This window comes from Mesocricetus auratus, unplaced genomic scaffold (genome assembly GCF_017639785.1).
Source record: "Mesocricetus auratus isolate SY011 unplaced genomic scaffold, BCM_Maur_2.0 Super-Scaffold_100004, whole genome shotgun sequence".
NCBI classification, from domain to species: domain Eukaryota; kingdom Metazoa; phylum Chordata; class Mammalia; order Rodentia; family Cricetidae; genus Mesocricetus; species Mesocricetus auratus.
The window spans coordinates 92,732,119-92,754,950 of record NW_024429189.1 but is presented as its reverse complement, the minus strand read 5'-3'; the positions used below and the strand labels follow the sequence as shown (position 1 = coordinate 92,754,950).

General features: G+C 37.2%; 1 protein-coding gene across 1 annotated transcript in view; it reads left to right on the top strand.

Moving 5' to 3' along the window:
• Fam227b (family with sequence similarity 227 member B) overlaps positions 1–22,832 on the top strand; it is a 170,221-nt gene that overhangs the window by 1,025 nt on the left and 146,364 nt on the right. The window contains exons 2-7 of the mRNA XM_040746215.1: positions 7,553–7,681; positions 9,472–9,525; positions 16,084–16,315; positions 19,991–20,046; positions 20,403–20,438; positions 20,903–21,007. Coding sequence (XP_040602149.1) covers positions 7,634–7,681; positions 9,472–9,525; positions 16,084–16,315; positions 19,991–20,046; positions 20,403–20,438; positions 20,903–21,007 — 531 coding nt within the window. The 5' untranslated portion in view covers positions 7,553–7,633. The remainder of the gene's footprint in view (positions 1–7,552; positions 7,682–9,471; positions 9,526–16,083; positions 16,316–19,990; positions 20,047–20,402; positions 20,439–20,902; positions 21,008–22,832) is intronic.

Here is a 22,832-nt window from a genome sequence, read left to right as displayed (position 1 = left end):
TGGTTCTTCTCTCCCAATAAATCTCTTGAATAAGGTTTGGACAAGACCTTCTTTTGGAGTGGAGCAGAGACAGCCCTGAGCAGAGCAGAGCAGAGCAGGGCTGTAACACTTTCCCTTCCCCTGGCAGAGTAGTTGTTACACTCCTCTCTCCACTCTCCCAGGGAACAGAGCTGAACTGTAACACCTTCGCTCTTTCCTGCAGGAACAGAGCTGATACACTGGGAAAACCTTCCAAGCTGGGGAAACCCTCTCCTGCCAGAGCAGAGCTGATACACTGGGGAAGAAGCCTTTCCCTGAAGCAAGGCTGTAAGCTTCTATGCTTCTGTGACCTGTGGCATTCCTTGGCTCCTGAGTGCCAGGATATCTTTCCATCCAAGCTGTAACACTCAGTGTTCTATGACTCCCAAGTGCCAGAATACTTTCCATCTGAGCTGTAACGTTTAGTATTCTTTGGCTCCTGAGTGCCATAATCCATACCTGTCCATCCCATCCTATCTTTCCAAATGCTTACACTTACTAGAATTGATACAAAAGTTCTAATAGAACAGTGGTCAACAGATGAATTCTCAGAATCACACACATAAGTGGGAGTAGGGACCTTTTACAGCAGTTAAAAGGAGTTGCCTGGCCATGAGTGGGAGCTCATGTTTTAGTAGAGTTTAAAGGGAGTTGGAGGGGAGTCTTACAACAACCATTTTCTTTCCTTTAGGCTGCTCTTTTGGGGTGAGGTACTAGAGGACATTAGCATCAGCAGAAAGGGAACACAGGCACGGATTTGAGGCGGGTGTGGTTGGGGGGTGCAACATTCTGGGTGGAGAAAGCAATGACAAAATTTCTAAGCCAGGGATAAAAAGTTCACAAGCATTTTCTTTTTAAATGTAACTCGGTTTTATCATAGCTGTTCAGTTGTATGGATGCAAAGGCAAGGGTTAACTACCAGTGTTCTAGGTTGCTCTGTCTGTGTAATAAATTACTCCAGGGTATAGTACAGTACAGTCATTGAAAACAACCGGGTGGTCTATTGCATAGTAAGTTGGATTTTCTCTTGTAACTTGACTGGAAAGACTGGGCATATTGTTAGAACTATTGATAAACTCACTCTGTGGCCTGGACTTCTCACAGTGAGCATGAGAGTAGCAGACTTAGTAGCTTATGCTGGGAGTTTCTATTGCTGCACTAAAACTGTGACCAAAAACAACTTGGGGAGGAAAGCCTTTATTTGGCTTACATTCCATGTCATACTCCATTGAAGGAAGTCAAGGCAGGAACTAAAACAAGTCATGGAGGAGTGCTGCTTCCTAGCTTGCTCCCCACTCCCCATTGCTAACTCAGCCTGCTTTTTTATACAACCCAGGACCACCTACCTGCTTAGGGGTGGCAATGCCCCTTTGTTCCTCCTCACAGCATGGACCCACACACATCAAGCATTAATCAAGAAAGTGCATACTTGCCTACAGACAATCTGATTGAGGCATTTTCTCAGTTGAGGTTTCATCTTTCCAAATGACACTAGTTTGTGTCAAGCTCACAAAATGCAACCAGGACACATTCCAAATGGAATGCTTCCAAGAAGGCTGAAATGGCATATCTACTTTGTCCTATCTTCAAAACATGACTGTCACTTCTCTCATCTTCTTCTGCTTGCAAATCAGATATTAGTCCTGCCCAGATCATAGGAAAGGGGACATAATTCCTACATTCCAAAGCGTTATCAAAGAATTTGTAACCTTTAAAATAAACTAGCATATCCAGGAAACCACACATCAATGGCTTAATACAAAAATCCTTCTGACAAAAGATCCATATAACTGTTCCTAGTTAGATGTACTATTAGGCACAGGATCACAGATTTCTTATTTTCAGTCTTTTGGATGCCTCCTAGGAATTTGGGTCATAGCTTATCTGACAATATAGAAAGTATAATGACTCATAAAACCATGCTCTAGGACAGACCCCATTCCTGAGAGTAATTGTGCAACCCAAATTAGAGTGGGGGTTGTTATTGTTTGTTTATTTTAAGATGTTGTGTGTGTAGAAAGTTGAGGATGGAGAGGGTGGATATGGGAGGAGATGGGAGAGGAGGTGACTATGGCAAAAATGCATTGTGTGAAATTCTCAAAAAAGTAATTAAATTATCACAATTAAAGTGAGCTATGCAAAGACTAGTGTTTATTACTAGTTGAAAGAAGTCAATATGAAAAGGCTATGTACTTGCTATTTTGTGTCGTATCATAGCACAAGTGTTACATGTTTGTGGTGATGAAGGCATAAATAAACCTACTGTGCTACCATCCATGCACAGGTGCAGCTCATTCAATAATGTGCACTAAGTGTGTGGTGTGCTATCCTGCCTAGCTTTGTGTAAGCACATGCTACAGCTGGCATGACAGTTTGTTTGCTCACTGATGTATTTCACACAATGTAGCCAAATAATTTAGTGACTTACAATTGAGGAATAGCTCTTCTGTGTGTTGGTACATATCTCTAATCCCAGCTACTCAGGAGGCTGAGGCAGGAGGATCATGAGTTGGAGGCCAATTTGGGCAGCATAGTAAGATACTGTCTCAAAAGGGGCATTACTGAATCTACAGAAATATTTTTAAATGTTAGATTCTTAGTAAGAATTACTTAGTGAAGTTTTCATCAAGGTTCTGTTGAAAATGAAAATTGGTATACAACCATTTTTGGAAGTCTTGTTGGCAGGACTCACTACAGCTGACCTATCCATCCCACTCCTAGTTACAGATTGTATGCCACCAAAAGATATTAACAAGAAGCAGTTCAATACATACCGAGAAAATCCAAAGAATCATTAGGTTATAAAAAGCCCGTACTCCACAAAACTGGAAACATCTAAAAGAAATGAACAATTTTTCTTGATATATACTACTTAACAAAGTTAAATCAAGATGAGATGAACCATTTAAATAGACCTACGCCCCCCCAAGGAAATGGAAGCAGTCATTTAACGTCTCCCAACCAAAAAAGAAGCCCATGGTCAGATGGTTTTACTACGAATTCTGCCAGACTTTCAAAAAAGAGCTAATGCAAATATTCCTCAAGTTATTCTATGAAATAGAGACAGAAGGAACATTGCTAAATTCATTGTATGAAGCTAGTCATCCTGATACTCAAACCACACAAAAGACTCAACAAGGAAAGAGAATTACAGACCAGTTCCCCTCATGAACATAGATGCAAAAATACTCAATAAAATACTGACAAACTGAACCAAAGAATACATAAAAAATATCCACCGTGAAGTAGAACTCGTTCTAGAGATGTAAAGATGTTTCAACATATGAAAATCTGTCGATTTAATCCACTCCATAAACAAACTGAAAGAAAAACATCACATGATTTTCTAATTAGATGAGGAAAAAGCCTTTGACAAAGTCCAGCAGCCCTTGATAAGACTTGGACAAATCATGGATACAAGAAACATACCTAAACATAATGCAGGCAATATCAAATTAATGGAAAAAAACTTAAAGGAATCCCACTAAAATCAGGAACAACACAAGAATTTCCATTCTCCCCATATCTATTCAATATAGTACTTGAAGTTTTAGCTGTCACAATAAGAAAAACTAAAGGTAATCAAAGGAATACAAATTGGAAAGGGAGAAGTCAAAGTACACTATTTGCAGATGATATAATAAGATATATAAATAACCTCAAAAATTCTACCAGGAAACCCCTACAACTTATAAACAGCTTTAGCAAAATGGATGGATACTAAATAACTAAAAAAGGAGCTCTTCTATATAACCACAAATCATATAAAATGTCTTGGGATAACTCTAACCAAGCAAGTGGAAGACCTGTATGACAAGAATTTCAAGTCTTTGAAGAAAGAAATTGCAGAAGATATAAGAAGATGGAAAGATCTCCCATGCTCATGGACTGATAGGATTAATATATTTAAAATGGTCATCTTACCAAAAGCAATCTACAGATTCAATGAAATCACCATCAAAATCACAACACAATTCTTTACAGACCTTGAAAGAACAATATTCAACTTCATATGGAAAAACAAAAACCCAGGATAGCTAAAAAAATACTGTACAATAAAAGAACTTCTGAAGGTATCATAATCCCTGATCTTAAGCTGTACTACAGAGCGATAGTATAAAAACTTCATGGTATTGGCATAAAAACAGGTTGATTAATGTAATTAATGGAAAATCCAGAATAAATCCACATGCCTATGGACACTCTTTTCTTATTTACAAAGAAGTCAAAATTATACAGTGGGGAAAATAAAGCATTTTCAACAAATGGTGCTGTTATAACTATGTCTGCATGTAGAAGAATGCAAATAGATACATCTTTATCACTTTGAACAAAACTAAAGTCCAAACGGATCAAAAAGCCTGATCATAAATCCAAATACACTGAGCCTGGCAGAACAGAAAGTGGAAAATAGCCTTGAATGCATTGGCACAGGAGACAACATCCTGAACAGAATTCTAATCACACAGGATCGAGACTGACAATAAGTGGGACATCATGAAATTGAAAAGTTTCTGTAAGGCAAAGGACACTGTCAAAAAGACAAATATGACAATTTACAAAATGGGAAAGAGCTAACCAACCCCACATATGACAGAGGAGTGGTATCTGAAATATAAAAAGAACTCAAGAAACTAGACACCAACAAACCAAATAATTAATTAAAAATGGGTAACAGATCTAAACAGAGAATTATCAACAGAGGGATCTCAAATGGCTGAGAACAGCATAAAGAAACATTCAACATCCTTAGCCATTAGAGAAATGCAAATCAAAACAACTGTGAGATTCCATCTCAACACCTGTCAGAATGGCTGAGATCAAAAGCACAAGTGACAGCTCATGCTGGTAATGATGTGGAACAAGGGGAGCACTCCTCCACTGCTAGTGGGAGTGCAAACTTTTACAACCACTTAGGAAATCAATGTCTTGGTTTCTCAGAAAATTGGGAAACCATTTACCTCAAGACTCAACTATACCACTCCCACGCATACCACAAGGACGATTGCTCAGCTAGGTTCATGGCAACTTTATTCACAATAGCCAAAAGCTAGAAACAACCTAGATGTCCCTCAACAAAGGAATGGATAAAGAAAATGTGGTAATTTACACAATGAAATACTACTTATCTGTTAAAAACAATGACATCAAGAAATTTTCTGGCAAATGTATGGAACCAGAAAAGATTATCCTGAGTGAGGAGACCCAGAAAGACAAACATGGTATGTATTCATTTATAAGTGGATATTAGCTGTAAAGTAAAGAAGGATCATACTACAATTCAGAAGCCCAAAGAAACTAAGTAACAAGGAGTGCTCAATGGGGGGAATGCATGAATCTCACTGTGAAGGGGATGATGGGGGGTGGAGATGGGACCTGGAGGTATCAGGTGAGAGAGAATAGAGGGAGAGAGTACTGGGAGAGACAACTGGAATCTGGGGGACATCTTGGGGACAAGCTATAAACCCAGTGCAATGGAAACTCCCAGGAATCTATGAGGGTGAACAAGACTCCTAGCAATGGGGGATATGGAAGGTGCACTGACCATCTCCTATAACCAGGCAAGACTTCCAGCGGAAGGATTGGGACACCAACCAAGCCATAAAACCTTCAACCTACAGTTTTTTCTGCCTACAAAATGTGCTGGGGTAAAAGTTGCACAGAAATTGTGGGGTTGGCCAACCAATAACTGGTCCAGCTTAAGACCTATACCATGAGAGGAAACTCACCCTTGACAATGCCTGGAGTGTCAGGACCTAGAGTTGGGTTAGCCCAGAGATCTAGGACAGAACAAAAATGATTGGAAAAAAAGTCAATGAAATGATTCCTAATATTCTGCTACACTTATAGACTGTTGCCTAGCTCAGTCATCACCAGAGAGGCTTCACCCAGCAACTGATAGAAACAGATGTAGAGACAGAGCTGTGTGAATCCTGTAGAAGAGGGGAAGGAAGAATTGTAGGAGTCATAGGAGTCAAGGTCCACAGAATCAACCAACCTGGGATTGTAGGGGCTCATAGAGACTGAACCAACAACCAGGATGCCTACATGGGACTGACTAAAGTCCTCTGCATACATGTTACACTTGTGTATCTTGGTCTTCTTGTGGGAATAGGGACTGTCTCTGACTCTGCTGCCTGCTTTTGGGACCCTTTCCTCCTGCTAGGTTGCCTCATCCAGCCTTAATAGGAGATGAGGTTCCTAGTGTTACTGTAACTTGATATACCATGGCTGGTTGGTATCCCTGGAAGGCCTGCCCTTTTCTGAAGAGAAACAGGAGGACTGGATTAGGGCATAGTGGAAGTGGGGAAAGACTGGGTTAGGGATATAAAAACAAAAACAAACAAAGAATGTTCATGTTAAGGAGTAAAACACAAGTAGGGAGTGACTCAGGTTCCCTAAAAGTAGAACAGGCAAACAAACTTTGATCATATTATACAGTGTTATAGTAGAACCATGGACTTACATTAGATAAGACAGCATGAGTGCCTCTTACAGCTATAATGTGAAGTTCAGAAGTCTGGGGATCTTGGTTTTGTTTCCTACAGTTACATGAAATCTGGAAGAGAAAAGTCTTACTCTGTATGAAAGGTATTAGTGTGGCCATGCTGTATTAATAAGAAAGACTAACTCTGTGTCTTTTACCCATGAGTAGGCCAAAATTATTAAGAAGAGTTCTGATCACTCTTGTTTAATCCAGAAAAGCCTTGTATAGAGAGCTTAATCTAAGAAATAGAGGTTACATCCAAAGTTCTGAGCAGAGAGGCCTTTCTGTTTTGAGTCATGGTCTTAATAAATTGCCTAAGAAGCCCTCAAACTTGGAACCCTCATGCTTAAGTTTGCTGATAGCTGGAATTTGCAGGCCTATGACACCATCTTCTTCATGTACTGTTAGTCAATCCATATTATAAAATCTTTAATATCTTTATAGTACTTTAAGTCCTTGTCTGCTTATTACAGTAAATGATTTCCTAGACCATAACTTAAGTTGACAGTATTTCCCTACATTGTGGATCTCATTTTTCCTCTTTAGTTTGTTCTGTATCGCTTTATTGTTGAACATTACATGCCAATCATTGTGGAAAGCAGGTGAGATTTGATTGTCTTTAGTTCTGGAGAGCACAGGCATTTTTCTTTATTTGGCTTTTAGAGTAAAAGGCTATTCTGGAACCCTCTTAGGATGAAAGACTGATCCAGACTCTTAGAGTGAAAGGTTGGTCCAGACTCTTAGAGTGAAAGGCTGATCTAGAATCTTCTTTGAGTTGAGATTTAGCATTAACTGTAACCTTAATTGAATTGAGTTTATTTGGTATTAACTATACTTCCAATCTCTTCTAATTATTTCTTATATTTTCTAGATATTTGAGCTAGAAAAAGTTTGGAGTGACACTTAAATTTTTTTCAATGCTGCTCAGGTCTGTACAGCTTTCCTTGTGTATGCTCTTCCTCCACAGTGACCGTATTGACATCATTCATAGGTGAGGCTTCAAAGTGACACAGAGAGGTTATTTAAGCCATCTGCTTTTGCACTTAGGTGTCTTTCCAGCTTGTTCCCTGAACTCACACTGATTGCTGAGGTCCAGCTGATCTCTCTTCGTGTCCGTGTTTTTTCACCATGGCAGGCCAAGCTAAGATTCAATGGATGCAGAAGCCTGTATCTCAGGTAAGGAACTGTTGTTGATCTGTGCTTATTTATAGAGTATGTTCTGTCTTGATTTCATGTAATCAGCAGGGCTGGCTTCCTGGGATTGCCCTGCTGTTGAATTGAGCTTGGTGCTGAGAAGAGCCCTTCGTGTAGCCCAGTACTTTGATAAGCTTGGAATAAAGTGTTATAACCTTGGTTATCAGTATCTTCTGGCTTTCATTAACACTTAGAAAAGAATGCTTTTTACGTGACCTGTTTTTTTCCTTATTATGTCTACAGAGAAGCACTCTACTTCTATGAAAATAGGTGTTCATTTAACTTCTCGTTCCTTACCTCTTTTCATTTTATTCCAGACAGTGAATTTCGTATTGCAGTTGACTAAAAGTTTCCTATGAAAATTTAACTTCTGCAATTCAGTTTTCTATTTCCTATCAAGTAAAATGTGATACTATTTTCAGTTTACGATTGAAATAATTTGATAACCATTAAAAGAAAACAAAACATTTAAATTTATTTCATTTATTTTATTTCTAAGCCTTTTGTTTACTCTGCCCCTCATAGCTTCTTCTCAATTAGATCCAGGGTTCCATGTTTTACTTAATACTTACTTGACTTCATTTATTCTTGTTATTTTAAGTAATGTTGTAGCAAATTATTTATTTTACTATTATTTGTTAAATGCATGTTTAATGATACATATATTTAAATAATTTTAAGAGCATGAAATATTCCATTTAACTACAAATGTGTAACTAGTTTTACAAAGTATATTCCTATGCTTTTATAAACTGGCCCACTGAATGGGTAAATGTACAATAAGTGTTTTAGTAAATTAAAATATGATTTCATTCTTTTCACCCATTTCATTATAGCTATTAATGCATTGGACTGCTGGGCTCTTCTTTCACTTTTTCTCCCTCACTGTATTTTCATTCTCTAGACATGTTAGATGTTTCTCCTATCTATCTACTTACCTATTCATCAAGTGGTGCGTATATCAAATACTTACAGACTTGGGACAGCCACTGTATCTTAGTTATGTGATTCATCTATGATGTATATAGTCTTTTTTTCTCTAGAGACACAAATCTGCTCAATGTCACCCTGAGGAAACTTTGTAAAGTTCAGTGGGTAAAGCCTTCTTGGGGAGAAAAAGTGACTTTCTGTTTTTGTCTTTTTGGGGGATATTTTGTTTTAAAATAGGGTAGTTAATTGGCCTTGAATTTTCAAGCTTCCAATTAAGAGTTAATTTTAATTAGATATTTTAATTGAGAGCTACACAGACCCAGAAAAACTCGGAAAGAGAGAGTGTTAGACCAGGAAGTATCTAAGCAGTAGGAGGAATGTGGCAAAGTCTCTCTAAGATAAGGACTCAGGTTTCATCTTCATGAAATTAGTCTATTGTTGAGTACATCTTCAATGCACAGAGAAACCACTACACAATAAAAATGGGATTATGTATTGTTATCCTGAAGCCTCAATAGTATACTCACAATTTCCTGTGGCTTTCTTGTCAACAGAGGAATATTTATTATATTTCTGGCTCTGGGTTTATTATGGAACTCTTGTCGGAATTTGAAATGAGAGCATTCAGCAAGATTAACGATGGGGTTTCTTGTAAAGGCGGTATTTAAACATGTACCTCTGTCCCTTTTTAAAATATCCTGACTTTGCAAAGTGCACAAATGGATGTTTTATAATACCTTATAACTCTAAAAATTATAACTTAAGTATTACATTTGCTTAAGTGAGTTGTGTGTGTTAAATACAATTAGAATTAATGTCACTGACTGATTTTGCTTCACTAGAAAGTCCCAGACCCTCCAAAGACCTTTGAAGAATTCTTAAAGTCTCAAAACTGGGTGAGTAGAACATCCTATCCTCATTTCTCTGCAACATACCTTTTAAAAACATCAGACATGGAAATAAAAACTGGAAATTAAATAATGAAAATGTTTACACATATTTGTGTCCTTTTCAGCGGATTGTATGTCATTTCCAGTTGCTTTCAACAATAATGTTTTCACATTTAAAAACTGTTCGCCCCGTACATACAATTCGGTGTACTTTGCTAAGTTTTTTGTCTTATGTATTTATACCTTCAAGAAAAATCTGACAGTTACTCTTTTTTTGTGATTTTTTAAATTTATTTTTCAGTTTAAATTTAGATAAGAAACAAGGTTGCTTCACAAGTCAGTTCCAGGTCCCTCTCCCTTTCCCTCCCCTCCTCCCGTGCCCTCCCTTCACCCCCCAATATCCTCTCATTTCCCCAGGGAGGGTGAGGCCCTCCATGGGGGTGTCCATAGTCTGTCATTTCATCCAGGGCAGGGCCTAGATCCTTCCCCAAGAGTTGAGGGTGAGAGTGCACCTCACATTGTTGGATGGGAGTCCAAAGTCCGTGTGTATACTCGGGATGGGTACTGATCTGCTGCCCAAGGCTCAATAGATTCCCTAGGCCTCCTCACTGACACCCAGATTCAGGGGGGGTCTTAATCAGTCCCATGCTGGATTCCCAGGCTGATGCCTGGGATTCAAGATTTAACCTTTGTCAGGTCAGCTGTTTCTGGGGGTTAAACCAGCCCAGTCTTAATCCCTTTGGTCATCAGTCCTCCCTCTCTGTTACTGGCTTTTTTGAGTTCAGCTCAGTACTTAACCGAGGGAGTCTGCCTCTGGTTCCATCAGCCACTGAATGAAGTTTCTGTTTCCCAGACTCTCTGACCATGGGATTGTAGGCTGGCACTCCCCAGATCTATGTCTAAAATCCATATATGAGAGAGTACATGCCATGTTTCTCTTTTTGTGACTGGGTTACCTCACTCAGGATGGTTTCTTCTAGTGTCATCCATTTGCCTGCGAATCTCAGGATTCCATTGTTTTTTTTTTCTGCTGAATAGTACTCCATTGTGTAAATGTACCACATTTTCTCTATCCACTCTTCAGTTGAGGGACATCTAGGTTGCTTCCCAGTTCTGGCTATTACAAATAATGCTGCTATGAACATAGTGGAACAGACATCTTTGTTGTATGAAGGGGCATCTTTTGTATATATGCCTAAGAGTGGAGTTGCTGGGTCTTGTGGTAGGTTTATTCCCATTTTTCTGAGGAACCTCCATACTGATTTCCAAAGTGGCTGAACCAGTTGGCACTCCCACCAGCAATGGAGGAGTGTCTCCTTATCACCACATCCTCTCCAGCATAAATTGTCGTTGGTGTTTTTTATTTTAGCCATTCTGACAGGAGTGAGATGGTATCTCAGAGTTGTTTTGATTTGCATTTCCCGGATGGCTAAGGATGTTGAGCACTTTCTCAAGTGCCTCTCAGCCATTTCAGACTCCTCTATTGAAAATTCTCTATTTAGTTCTGCAGCCCACTTTTTAATTGGGTCCTTTGATGTTTTGGAGACTTGCTTCTTGAGTTCTTTGTAAATTTTGGAGATCAACCCTCTGTCAGATGTGGGATTAGTGAATATTTTTTTCCCATTCTGTGGGCTGCCTTTTTGTCTTGCTGACTGTGTCCTTTGCCTTACATAGGCTTCTCAGTTTCAGGAGGTCCCATTTATTAATTGTTGATCTCACTGTCTGTGCTAGTGGTGTTGTGTTCAGGAAGCTGTTCCTGTACCAATTCGTTCAAGGGTACCACCCACTTTCTCTTTTAAGAGGTTCAGTGTGGCTGGATTTATGTTGAGGTCTTTGATCCATTTGGACTTAAGTTTTGTGCATGGCGATAAACATGGATCAATCCTCATTCTTCTACATGCCAGTCTCCAGTTATGCCAGCACCATTTGTTGAAGATGCTTTCTTTATTCCATTGTATATTTTTAGCTTCTTTGTCAAAGATCAGATGTTCATACGTGTGTGGGTTAATATCAGGGTTTTCGATTCCATTGGTCTACCTGTCTATTTATGTGCCAATACCAAGCTGTTTTCAGGACTATAGCTCTATAATAGAGCTTGAGGTCAGGGATGGTGATGCCTCTGGATGTTGCCTTGTTGATCAGGGTTGTTTTGGCTATCCTGGGTCTTTTGTTTTTCCATACAAAATTGATTATTGTTCTTTCAAGGTCTGTGAAGAATTGTGCTGGGATTTTAATGGGGATTGCATTGAATCTGTAGATTGCTTTTGGCAGGATTGCCTGACAGTTACTCTTATTTAGCCACTCAGCACAGCTCACTGATAGTTTATAGAAAACTTAAGTCAATATTTCTTGATTACTGAATCAAAGTGAAATGTTCAAAATATGTTTTCATATCATTATGTGTAATTACTAAGTCTTTCTTGAGCTCCCAGGACTACTAAGGAGTTTTCTCTGACGATCTATGAGTTCACTCATTTGCAAATGTGAAGCTAAGATTTGTTATACTGAAAGACCCCTACCCAGGACCCCCTAGGAAAAGAAAAGCAAGGCCAGTCCGTTGCCTAATGAAAAAACTCAGACCAGGTGCCTTGGCTAGCTGGCAGGATGTCAAACAGGATCTGTGGTCACCATAGCAGTCATGGGACCCGGATAATAATTGCTGAAGCTTGTCGGGGTCTTTCATGAGGTAATACCAGGAAACTTAGTCTGTGGGAACTACCCCTGCCCCCAAGATGAGCCAATGAAATGCCTGTTGCTATGCTGATACTTATGTAATCATTAAAACTCTATAAATATTGTACTCCCTACAAGCCCGGTATGCTCTGCACCCGAGTTGCAGTAGCATCTGCAGGTGCCTGTGTACTCAATAAATCACCTCTTGCATTTGCAGCCAGTGGTCTGGCCCCGGTTCTTGGGCAGAGGGTTCGGTTCAGTTCCCGGCGCTTTGATGCCGAGGTCTTTCAATACTTTGAGGTATGTCAGATAAAAGTTGGAATAACGACGCTAGTTTGAAAGATAGGTGACTTTTTAATGAAGTATGTTGAAATTTAAGAAATTAACGTACAATTATTTCCACTCATGTAAAACATGAACAGAATTTGCTATGAAATTTTTGGCAATGAAATTTCATGTGCATGCATGTGTTTAAATGAGTGCTTCTGTCCCAGTGTTTTGAGAAGGAATTCCATTTAAAAGCAAAATAAAATAAATAAAACCTATTTCTAAAAGTTTATTTCCTTTTTTCCATTGAAAGAAGTTTTTTTATAGACAATATTCTGATCAAGGTTCCCACTTTCCCCCACTCCTACCAGTTCTTCCCATCTCTACATCCACCCAACTCCACACCTTATCCTTCCTTTTCTCTTTAGAAAGTGAACAAGCAAACAAACCAGAGTTTTGAAAAACACAAAGAGCATGCTCACGTGTATGCACACACACACACACACACACACACACACACACACATTCGCGCGCGCGCGCGTCACTCATAAAAACAAAATCAAAAACTATAATACACAGGTAAAATCGCAGTAAGACAAAAAAATTCTCAACAAAGCAATTTGAGTTCAAAAGTACAAAAATACCATTAGGTCATTATGTGTTGTATATCTACTGCTAGGTATGAGACCTATCTTTGTTGTTGTTGTTGTTGTTTGTTTTTGGGTTTTTTTGTTGTTTTTTATTTTTTTGAAAAAAAATTTTTTATGTTTAAATTTATATTAGAAACAAGGTTGCTTCACAAGTCAGTTCCAGGTCCCTCTCCCTTTCCCTCCCGTCCTCCTGTGCCCTCCCCCCAACCCCTCCTATTATCCCCTCATTTCCCCAGGGAGGGTGAGGCCCTCCATGGGGGTGTCCATAGTCTGTCATTTCATCCAGGGCAGGGCCTAGATCCTTCCCCAAGAGTTGAGGGTGAGAGTGCACCTCACATTGTTGGATGGGAGTCCAAAGTCCGTGTGTATACTCGGGATGGGTACTGATCTGCTGCCCAAGGCTCAATAGATTACCTAGGCCTCCTCACTGACACCCACATTCAGGGGGTCTTGATCAGTCCCATGCTGGATTCCCAGGCTGATGCCTGGGATTCAAGAGTTAACCTTTGTCAGGTTAGCTGTTTCTGGGGGTTAAACCAGCCCAGTCTTAATCCCTTTGGTCATTAGTCCTCCCTCTCTGTTACTGGCTTTCTTGAGTTCAGCTCAGTGCTTAGCTGTGGGAGTCTGCCTCTTCTTCGATCAGCCACTGAATGAAGTTTCTGTTTCCCAGACTCTCTGGCCATGTGATTGTATGCTGGCAGTATTTATTTATTCCTCAATATAATCTGCTTAATCTGTACAATGTTACTTATATGTCTTCTGGGATGACCATTTGGTGTTGGATAACTGATTGCTATCCTCTTCCCTGGGAAGACTATTACACTCTAAGCATACTTTAGTTCTTTGGGTAGGGTTGAGGAATCATGAGCTTTTACCCTGTTCACTTTAGCGTGTCTCTTATCCTTGTTAGGCTCATGTTTAGTGTGACTTTGGGTGTCTCTTAGGAGGCACAATCCCACTGCAAACTCCATGACCTCTGACTCTTGCAACCTTTCCATCTGCTCTTCTTCATTTTTCCCTGAGCCTTAGATGACAGAGCCATTTTGGAAATCTCTTTATTGGAAATGGGCTCAACAACTATGTATTTTGATTGGCTGTGATTTTCTGTAATGGTCTCTATATGCTGCAAAGAGAAGTTTCCTTGATGATGAGTGAGAACTGCACTTATTTGTGGGTATGAGGAATAACATTTAGAATGTAATTAGAGGTTATTCTGGTTTAATAATGGTGGAAAATGTGTTTTCATCCAAGATCCATGACTTTACTAGCCCAGGGTAGATAGCTAGGTTTCCAGTACCAGGTGTGATTTCTTTCTTGTTAAGCAGGTGTTAAATTGGATTAGAGAGCTGATAAATACCACCAAAGTATGTGTGCCACTACAAAACCTTAGGGTTACTTTTCCATGCTGGTTGTTGTGGTGGTTTATAGCATCATAGCTGGGTAAGTATGTTGGTTACCTCCCTGTTTTAGAAGCCTGCCTGGTGCCTTCTGGTTCCATTAAAGCTACTCCTTAGGGAGAAGGCTTTTAGGTCAATTATAGCTAAGAGGCCTCGGAGTCATGCCTCTGAAGTGTATGCTGTCTTCAGCAATAAGGACTTACCTTTTCCCTCTGGAGGACAACAGCAATAGGCAGCATGTTTTGAGAGTCTCTTGGACAGCCCTGGCCAACAACTCAAAAGATGGCTCCTCATGCCTAATGTTTGAATTTTGGAAGATGGCCTTTGACTTTTGGAGGGAGCTTTGTCAGTTCAAATGAGAAAATTTCGTTAGAGCTATACATGCTTACCCACATGTATTGTAGTGGTTTTTTGGCAGATAATTAATAGCATTATTCCTTATGACTTTTATAGACATCCACAAACCATGCAAAACATATGCAATGATGTGTATTAACCTAGAAAATGCTAAATGAAATAAACCCTACCCAGAAAGACCATTGCTGCATTTTGTACTCATACAAGGAATCTGAAACAGTGGAACACAGTAGCAGAGAATAGACTGGTGGTTGCCAGGGACTTGTAGGAACAGGAGGAGAAATGTACTGAAGGATATAAAATTTTCTATTATATAACATGAATATATTCTGGAGATCTAGTGAGCAGTATAGTGACTCCAGTTAATACATATTTTAGAATTGCCATGAAAATAGTTATTAAATTTCTCACCATAAAAATAAGCAAAACCTATATGAAACAATTAGTATGTTCTTAGCTTCGTGCTTAGCTAGTCATCTTAATTTTATAGATATTAGAACAGCATGTTATTTATCATAAATATGTATAATTTTGCTTATTTTCAGTAACACTGGAAAAGAAAAAACTCAGCTATTGTGCCCCCTAATTCTTTCTCTTTATTCTCTGACAAATATTGAGGGGTTGTTTTAAACTGAAATAGTCTAATACTAAAATAATTTAATTCTGAATATTTATGTTTCTAAATGTTATTCTTTTTCTATAATAGCATCATTAGATCAACTGATAAAATTTCAATGGGATCTAATTTAGATAGGGAAAATGCATTAATACTAATTTTTGATTGTTATAATGCCATTATAAGGAAAATACTTTCATTTTTTCCGAGATACTAAAGTATTGAAAAATAATGGGTCATCAAAGCAGCAACTTATGCTCAAATGATCCCCAAAACATGTTTTTAAAAGACTTTCGAAACTTTGTTAGGTTTTTGGTTTTGTTTTTGTTTTTTTGAGATAGGGTTTCTCTGTATAGCCCGAGCTGTCCTGGAACTTGCTTTGCAGACCAGACTGGCCTCCAACTCACAGAGATCCACCTGCCTCTGACTCCTGAGTGCTGGGATTAAAGGTGTGTGCCACCCCAGCCCAGCCTTTTGTGAGGTTTTTAATTGTTTGGAAATTTATTTTTAAAACATTTAATAAAAATAATGCTTTAGAGTAAAGTTTCAAATTAAACTCTGATTTAAATTAATTTAAAATGATGTAAAATGTGTGTTTGTGCAGGATTATTGGCCCAGGGATGTTTGTTTTAGAGATAGTAATATGTGGGAAGATGCTCTGAAAAAACTAGAAGAGGATACTTCATTTGCTTCAATTTATTCTTCTCTATGGACCAATGTTCCTCGAATATTTGAAACAGTCAGCATCATGGAGTCAAGATTAAGAGAATGTTCACATCTTTTGCAAAAGCATTCCTCCAATTTATTTGAATGTAACAGATTGATTTCCAAGAAAAGTAAGATCTATTTTTTATGTGAATAAAGTAATGGTCTGTAGGATGTGTGTGTGTGTGTGTGTGTGTATGTGTGTGTGTGTATGCTGTCTCTATGTGTATTCTCATAAAGAATGAAATTCCGAAGTTTAAATATTTTTAAACTAAATGTTTAAAATCTCAACATCCAGTAGGACCTAATAAATGTTTTTAGGTAGATTTGAATATGTGGTTTAAAAGAAATAATTACTGGAACAAGCCTAAGATAGTTGCTAACTTTGTTATACTGGAATAGAGGTAGCAAAGCATCAGGGGTTCAGAGAAATAAGATGGGATGATTGATGCTGTAAGAAGAAATCTCCATCAATAGTAAATGTAGAAATCAAAGTAATGGAGTGAGAGCTCATCCACATGGTTTAGGTTAGCCTGTAGGTTTATTTAGTATATGATGTAAAAGAAATCAATTTCTGAGATTAATTCTTATCCTCAAGCAATGATAATTTTTTATCCTTGGTATTTGTATACATTTCCCAATCTAATTGTATTGATCAGTACTTCCAGAATAATTTTTAAGTAATGATAGCAGCTGTTGTCTCATCCTTCAAATTTTTTAAAAATCAGCATACAAGGTATTAGATATCATTATGGCATTTCAGGAAAAGTGAATTTTAGTAAATTCACCTCCCCCTTTCCTTCTCCACCCCCTCATCCCTGTGCCACTGTGGCCTCCTTCCAAGTCCCCATTCTACTTTAATGTCATTTGTGTCTCCTTCCTCCTCACCCCGTCAGTACTAGTTTTTATCCTTTCTTGTTTCCTCTCCAGCTTTTTAGAGCTGACCACACCCATTTGTACATGCATATGTACATTACAGGATGTGTACATTATGTACATTACATGGAGGGTTACATATCTGAGTCTGGGTCCCTTCACTTAATATACTCCCAATTGCATTCACTTTCTAATATTTTCATAATTTTATTTTCTTTACAGCTGAATAAAATTGTATTGTGTGTATATGCAACATTCTCACTATCCATTCATTTGATGGTATCTAGGCTGGTTCCATTCATCTCATGGATATCCAGGCTGGATCCATCTCCTTGTTTTTGTGAAAAGAACAATAGTGAACATGGATGACCATGTGTCTCTGTGGTAGAATGTAGAGTCTTTTGAGTATATGTCAGCTGTTGTACAGCTAAGTCATGTGGTAGTTCTGTTTGTAATGTTTTGAGAAACTTCTAAACTGAATTCCATATGGCTGTACTGGTTTACACTCCCTCCAGCAATGAACCAGGGTTCCCCTTTCTCCACATAATCACCAACATTTATTGTCAGATTTCTTGATGGTCATCATTCTGATTTGGGTGAGTGGAATATAAAGGTATTTTCAATTTATATTTCCCTAATGACTAGGGATGTTGAACACTTTTTAAAATATGTATTGGCCATTTAAAGTTTTGTCTGTTTTCATTTAATTAGCTTGTTTCTTGATATGTTTCAGGGCTTGAGGAAGATAACTTTTTACCTTGTAAGTTTTTGATATTAGCATCTGTCTGAAAAAAGATTTTGTTCTCTAATTTAGAGATTTTTCTTTATCTGTGAGGAGAGGACTTGGTACATTGCTATTGCTTTGGCAGGATGACCAGTATTGAATATTCTGATCCGTGGCGTGGGAGGTCTTTCTATCTGCTGGTGTCCCCATCAATTTCTTTCTTCACTGTCATAAAGGGTTTGTTGTAGAGGTCCTTCATTTCCTTGGCTAGGTTTATTCCCACTTCTCTCTCTCTCTCTCTCTCTCTCTCTCTCTCTCTCTCTCTCTCTCTCTCTCTCTCTCTGCCTCTCTCTCTCTGTCTCTCTCTCTGTCTCTCTCTCTCTGTCTCTGTCTCTGTCTCTGTCTCCAATATGTGTATGGTGAACAAGACTGACTTCTTTATATCCTTTTATATCTTTATATCCTTTTCAGTATACTGTATACCTTTTTTTTTGTATCCTGCAACTTGCAGAAAGTATTTATTTGGTTTACAGGGTGCTGTTTTTTTGTTGTTGTTTTGTTTTGTTTTGTTTTATAGAATCTTTAGGATTTCTTGCATGTAGAATTGTATAATCTGTAAACAAGGATTTTTATTTCTTCTTTGTCTATTCCTATTCCTTTTATTTTTGTCTCTGGCTGCATTGCTCTGGGAAACACTTCAAGCACTATATTGAGCAGAGAGTGGAAACACTGGTTCCTGATTTTAATGGGAATGCTTTGGGTTTTTCTCCATTTTTTGCATTAGCTTTCCTCTTAGGACATCTGTCATTGTGTCCCTTAGATTTTGGCATGCTGTGTTTTCAGTTTCATTCATATCTAGGATGTTTTTCTCCTTACTGATGTCCTCCTTGTCTAAGTACCATTCAGTAGTATTGTAGCTTCCTTGAGTTTGCATACTTTCTCTGGGTTCTATTGCTGTTTATGCCTGGCTTTGTTGCACTATGATCAGACAAATGCAGGATGTTATCATTCTTTTGAATTCTTTGTCCATAAGATCTTCCAGATCTTTGCTATTTGTTATTATAGGATTAGTAGTTTGGGGGAGCAGCAAAATGTATTTTTTCATGTTGCATTTATCTCTCCTTTGATACTTGTGCATCTGATTTGAGTTGTTACTTGGGTCTCTTTGTTCAGATTACTTTTGTTCTCTTTCAGTGTTGGCAAGTATATTATTCATGAGATGATTAAGAGGGAGGCTGAGGTGATCAGGTTTTGGGTAGATATCAGTAGAAAGACAAGTGAGCTCAAAGACCAGGGCATGCATAATCTTGTCTGACTCAGAGACTTGCTGAAGCCCAAACTCCCAGTTCCATGCTAGCTTCTCTGCTGCCTTATTCATATAATTTAATGAGTCAACTGGTTACACAGAATGCTTGAACATGATGATACTGGCTATGCAATACAGCCTATTTATTCTGTTTATTATATAAATTTGATTAGTTACATCAATTAGATATGTAATATTCTTTGATTTTAGATTTTTCAAGTCTAAGAATGTGTTTAAGTTCATACTAAATTCATAACTTAAAATTTTTATGTTGAGTTCTTAGATTTTAAAAACGTCATTAATTTTATAGGTGGTATATATGTAGCATATATGCATCTAATTAATATATATTTGTATTTATGTGTGCTTTGTATATGCATATATAAGCTATATATGTAGCTTGTATGCATATATACATATATTATCTTTGTAGAGAAAATATCTATGAGTAGGCAGAGAAAAATATGAAAAATCTCCTTTTATACTTTCCTACTCTAGATATCAGAGGTAGTTATAAAGTCTTATGTCATATAACTTAATGTGCACATATCTTTTACTGGGCCATGCACTATGGTACTGCATTTTATTGAATTTAAGGTAATCTTGAAGCTGCCAAATCTACATAACTGAATGATTTGAAATATATGACTTCTTTGTTAGATATCAGTTGAGATAAAATGATAGCTACTAAAGTACCACAGACATGTTAGGTGGGACTTGATGTTTTGGAAAAACAAAAGGAAACAGAAGATAAACAATAGTTCCATTATTTATTAAGGATATGTGTCTTGTCAAAATCTTAATTGATTTAATTGAATAGTTTTATGTATAATTTTTATAAATTATCTGTAATTTTCTTGTTTTCTATTTTTCATTGTTGTCAATTCCTTTTTCTTAAAGGTTCACATACAAATCTGGACAGATACAAAAGACCACTGTATAAGAGGAAGATAATGGTATGATATTTGTGTTTACCCTCCCTAAAAAAATGTATTTTCATAGGAAATGTAAATTCTGCCATTCTACAGATAAGAACTGATGATACTTTAAAAATGTCTTTTCAGTCTTGGTTAAACAACATTTCTGTCTTGAAGATCTAGGAAATTATTTTTTGACATTCAATGTTAGGGCCCTGAAATCATCAGTTATTATACATATATATAATCCTCTGGATATTTAATAAGTGATTGTGTGAGCCAAAGCTTCATTAATTATCATTAAATATAAACATTTTGGTGTTTGTTTATCATGATTTTTAATGTATAAATCATTTAATTTAGATGTTTAAATACTTTGTTTTGTATTTTCCCAGCTTTCAGATGAAATGGAGACAGAGAAGAATATAGAGGTATTTTAATTTTCTATACTGTGAGATTATATATCAGGTATATTATGTAGGGCCAAAAGAATGCTTATAATGCTGTAGATGTAGGTATAACTATAAATTTGTGCTCCAAGAAAGTGTGGAGAATAAGCTTAGAAACTTTCTATTCTACCCTGTTCTTGCTTTTTTTATGCATGACCTATCTAAAATAATTGATATTTTGAATATATGCCAAAATATGTTCTAAAATATGATTCTTTTTTTGAAATTTGGCTCACAAATATGCAAATACTTTTAATTTCTTAGAAACAAAATATATTAAAGATTTTCCTAGGGGAAATACATAATTTTAATGTATCAACAAAAAATAGCATAATAACGTTTGCTAAATAATAGTTAAATTTTTATCTGTCTTCTAAAGTCATATGAACCTCTCACTATACTAGGAAGAGATCGTTTTTGTTAAACAATATTTGCATTTTTTCTAGGGTTGCAACTTCTCAGGATTCAAACCAAATGAACTAACACAATTACCCAGACATTTGGATGCTAAGCAGATTTATCTTTTTGTTTTAAGAAACAATAACTTTAAGGTATATAAGCATTATTTTATTTTTATTCTATAGTGAAACTTTGAGAATGTGATTTAATGAATCAGGCCTTTATTTAAAACTATGAGAAGTTAGATATTAAGCCAACTTGATTCTTCAAATGTTAATTTTAGAAGGAAACATTAGTAATGTTTATCCCTGTTTACCAAACGAAGATGTATTGGTGTCGCATTTTCTTTCCTATTGCTCTGACAAAATACTATGACTAAGGAAACTTATAAAAGAAAGAGTTTAATTGGGTTTATGGTTTCAGAGGGTTAGAGTCCATGATGACAAAGCAAAGGTCATGGTAGCAGGAAAAGCTGAACGCTCACATTTTGATTCCAAAGTAGAAAGCAGAGAGAGCTAACTGGGCATGACACCAAACTTTTGAACATCAAAACCCACATTCTTCTTCTTCTTTTTTCTTTTTTTGTAATCTGCCAGTTCTTCCATTGTGCTGAGTCACAGCAATCCTTCTGTCTCCATACCCCATCACGGATACCACAGTGCTGGTGTCACATATGGCAAAACCTCACTTTTTACATAGGTGCTGGGGACCCAAATGCAGATCCTCATGCTTGGGCAGCAAGCCTTCATATAGTCCATCTCCCTTCCTTGGCAAACAGTTCTACCAACCGAGGACCATGTATTCAAACATAGGGCCTTTGGGGGCCATCCTCATTCAAACCACCACAATTGGTGTGTTAGCATCTCTAGTGTCTTGATGCAAGTATCCAATTGGCTGGAAATGTGACTATGAAAGATGTTTTTACTTCTGTGTTTCCACTCTTATCAACTCAAGCACTTTAGCATGCTGTTTTTACTCTAAAATTACTTGTGAAACACTCTTCCACTTACGGCTTGTGTGTTCTTTTAAATCTTGAAAGTGCCTTGGTATACTTTTGTGTTACATCCTATAGTATAACAAAAGATAAAGACTGAAAGTGTAGGAATGTGACTAGTTCAGTGGCCATTGGTCATCAGGGATGGGCTGAACTTTGGGTAGTTATTGGTAAAGTTGATCATTGTCCCCTTTTAGTTGCAATGTCTATTTTTCATGTTTATGTATATATACTATGCATGGTCTTTGTATTGAAAAGATGCTAAGTATAAGTTGAAGCTGTTACCAGTGAAGTATGGTTTGTGTCCTAGGGAAAAGATGTACTCCCATAGAAATCACAATCTCCTTGTTGTAGACTTACATTTGATGAGCAAAAAAACAGTATTTATGTATTTCATCAAAAGGAATGTTGAATTATATTGAATCTGAAATTTATAAATTATTGTGACAATTAGTCAGTGAGTTTAGATGACATTGAAGAGCTTCTGAATAGAAAATGAAACTATTTAGAGTCAAGAGATAGTTTACAAGATTGTCAAAAATCTTTGCCAGATAAACGTCTGAAAGAATTAATATCTAAAATCTATAGTTAGCTCCAAAAATTAAGCATAAAGTTTTCAAGTCATCCAATCAATAAACAAACAAATGAATTAATTATACATGTTTCAAAAGAAGAAATATATATGGTCAAGAGACCATGTAGTATCCCTAGTTACCAGGGAAATACAATTAAAATTACTTTGAGATTTCATTGCCTCTCAGTCAGAATGGTTATTAAATAAAGCAAAGAACACCAGCACGTACAGTCAAGGATTAGGGAAGTAAGAACCTTTACATAACCTTGGTAAGAGTTAGGCTAGTATAGACAATGTGGAAATCAGTATGGATATTCTTCACAAATATAATAGAAAAACTTCAAAAGGAATTTAATCATACCACCACCATATTTGCCATGCATGCTTATTACTGTAGTATCTAAAATAT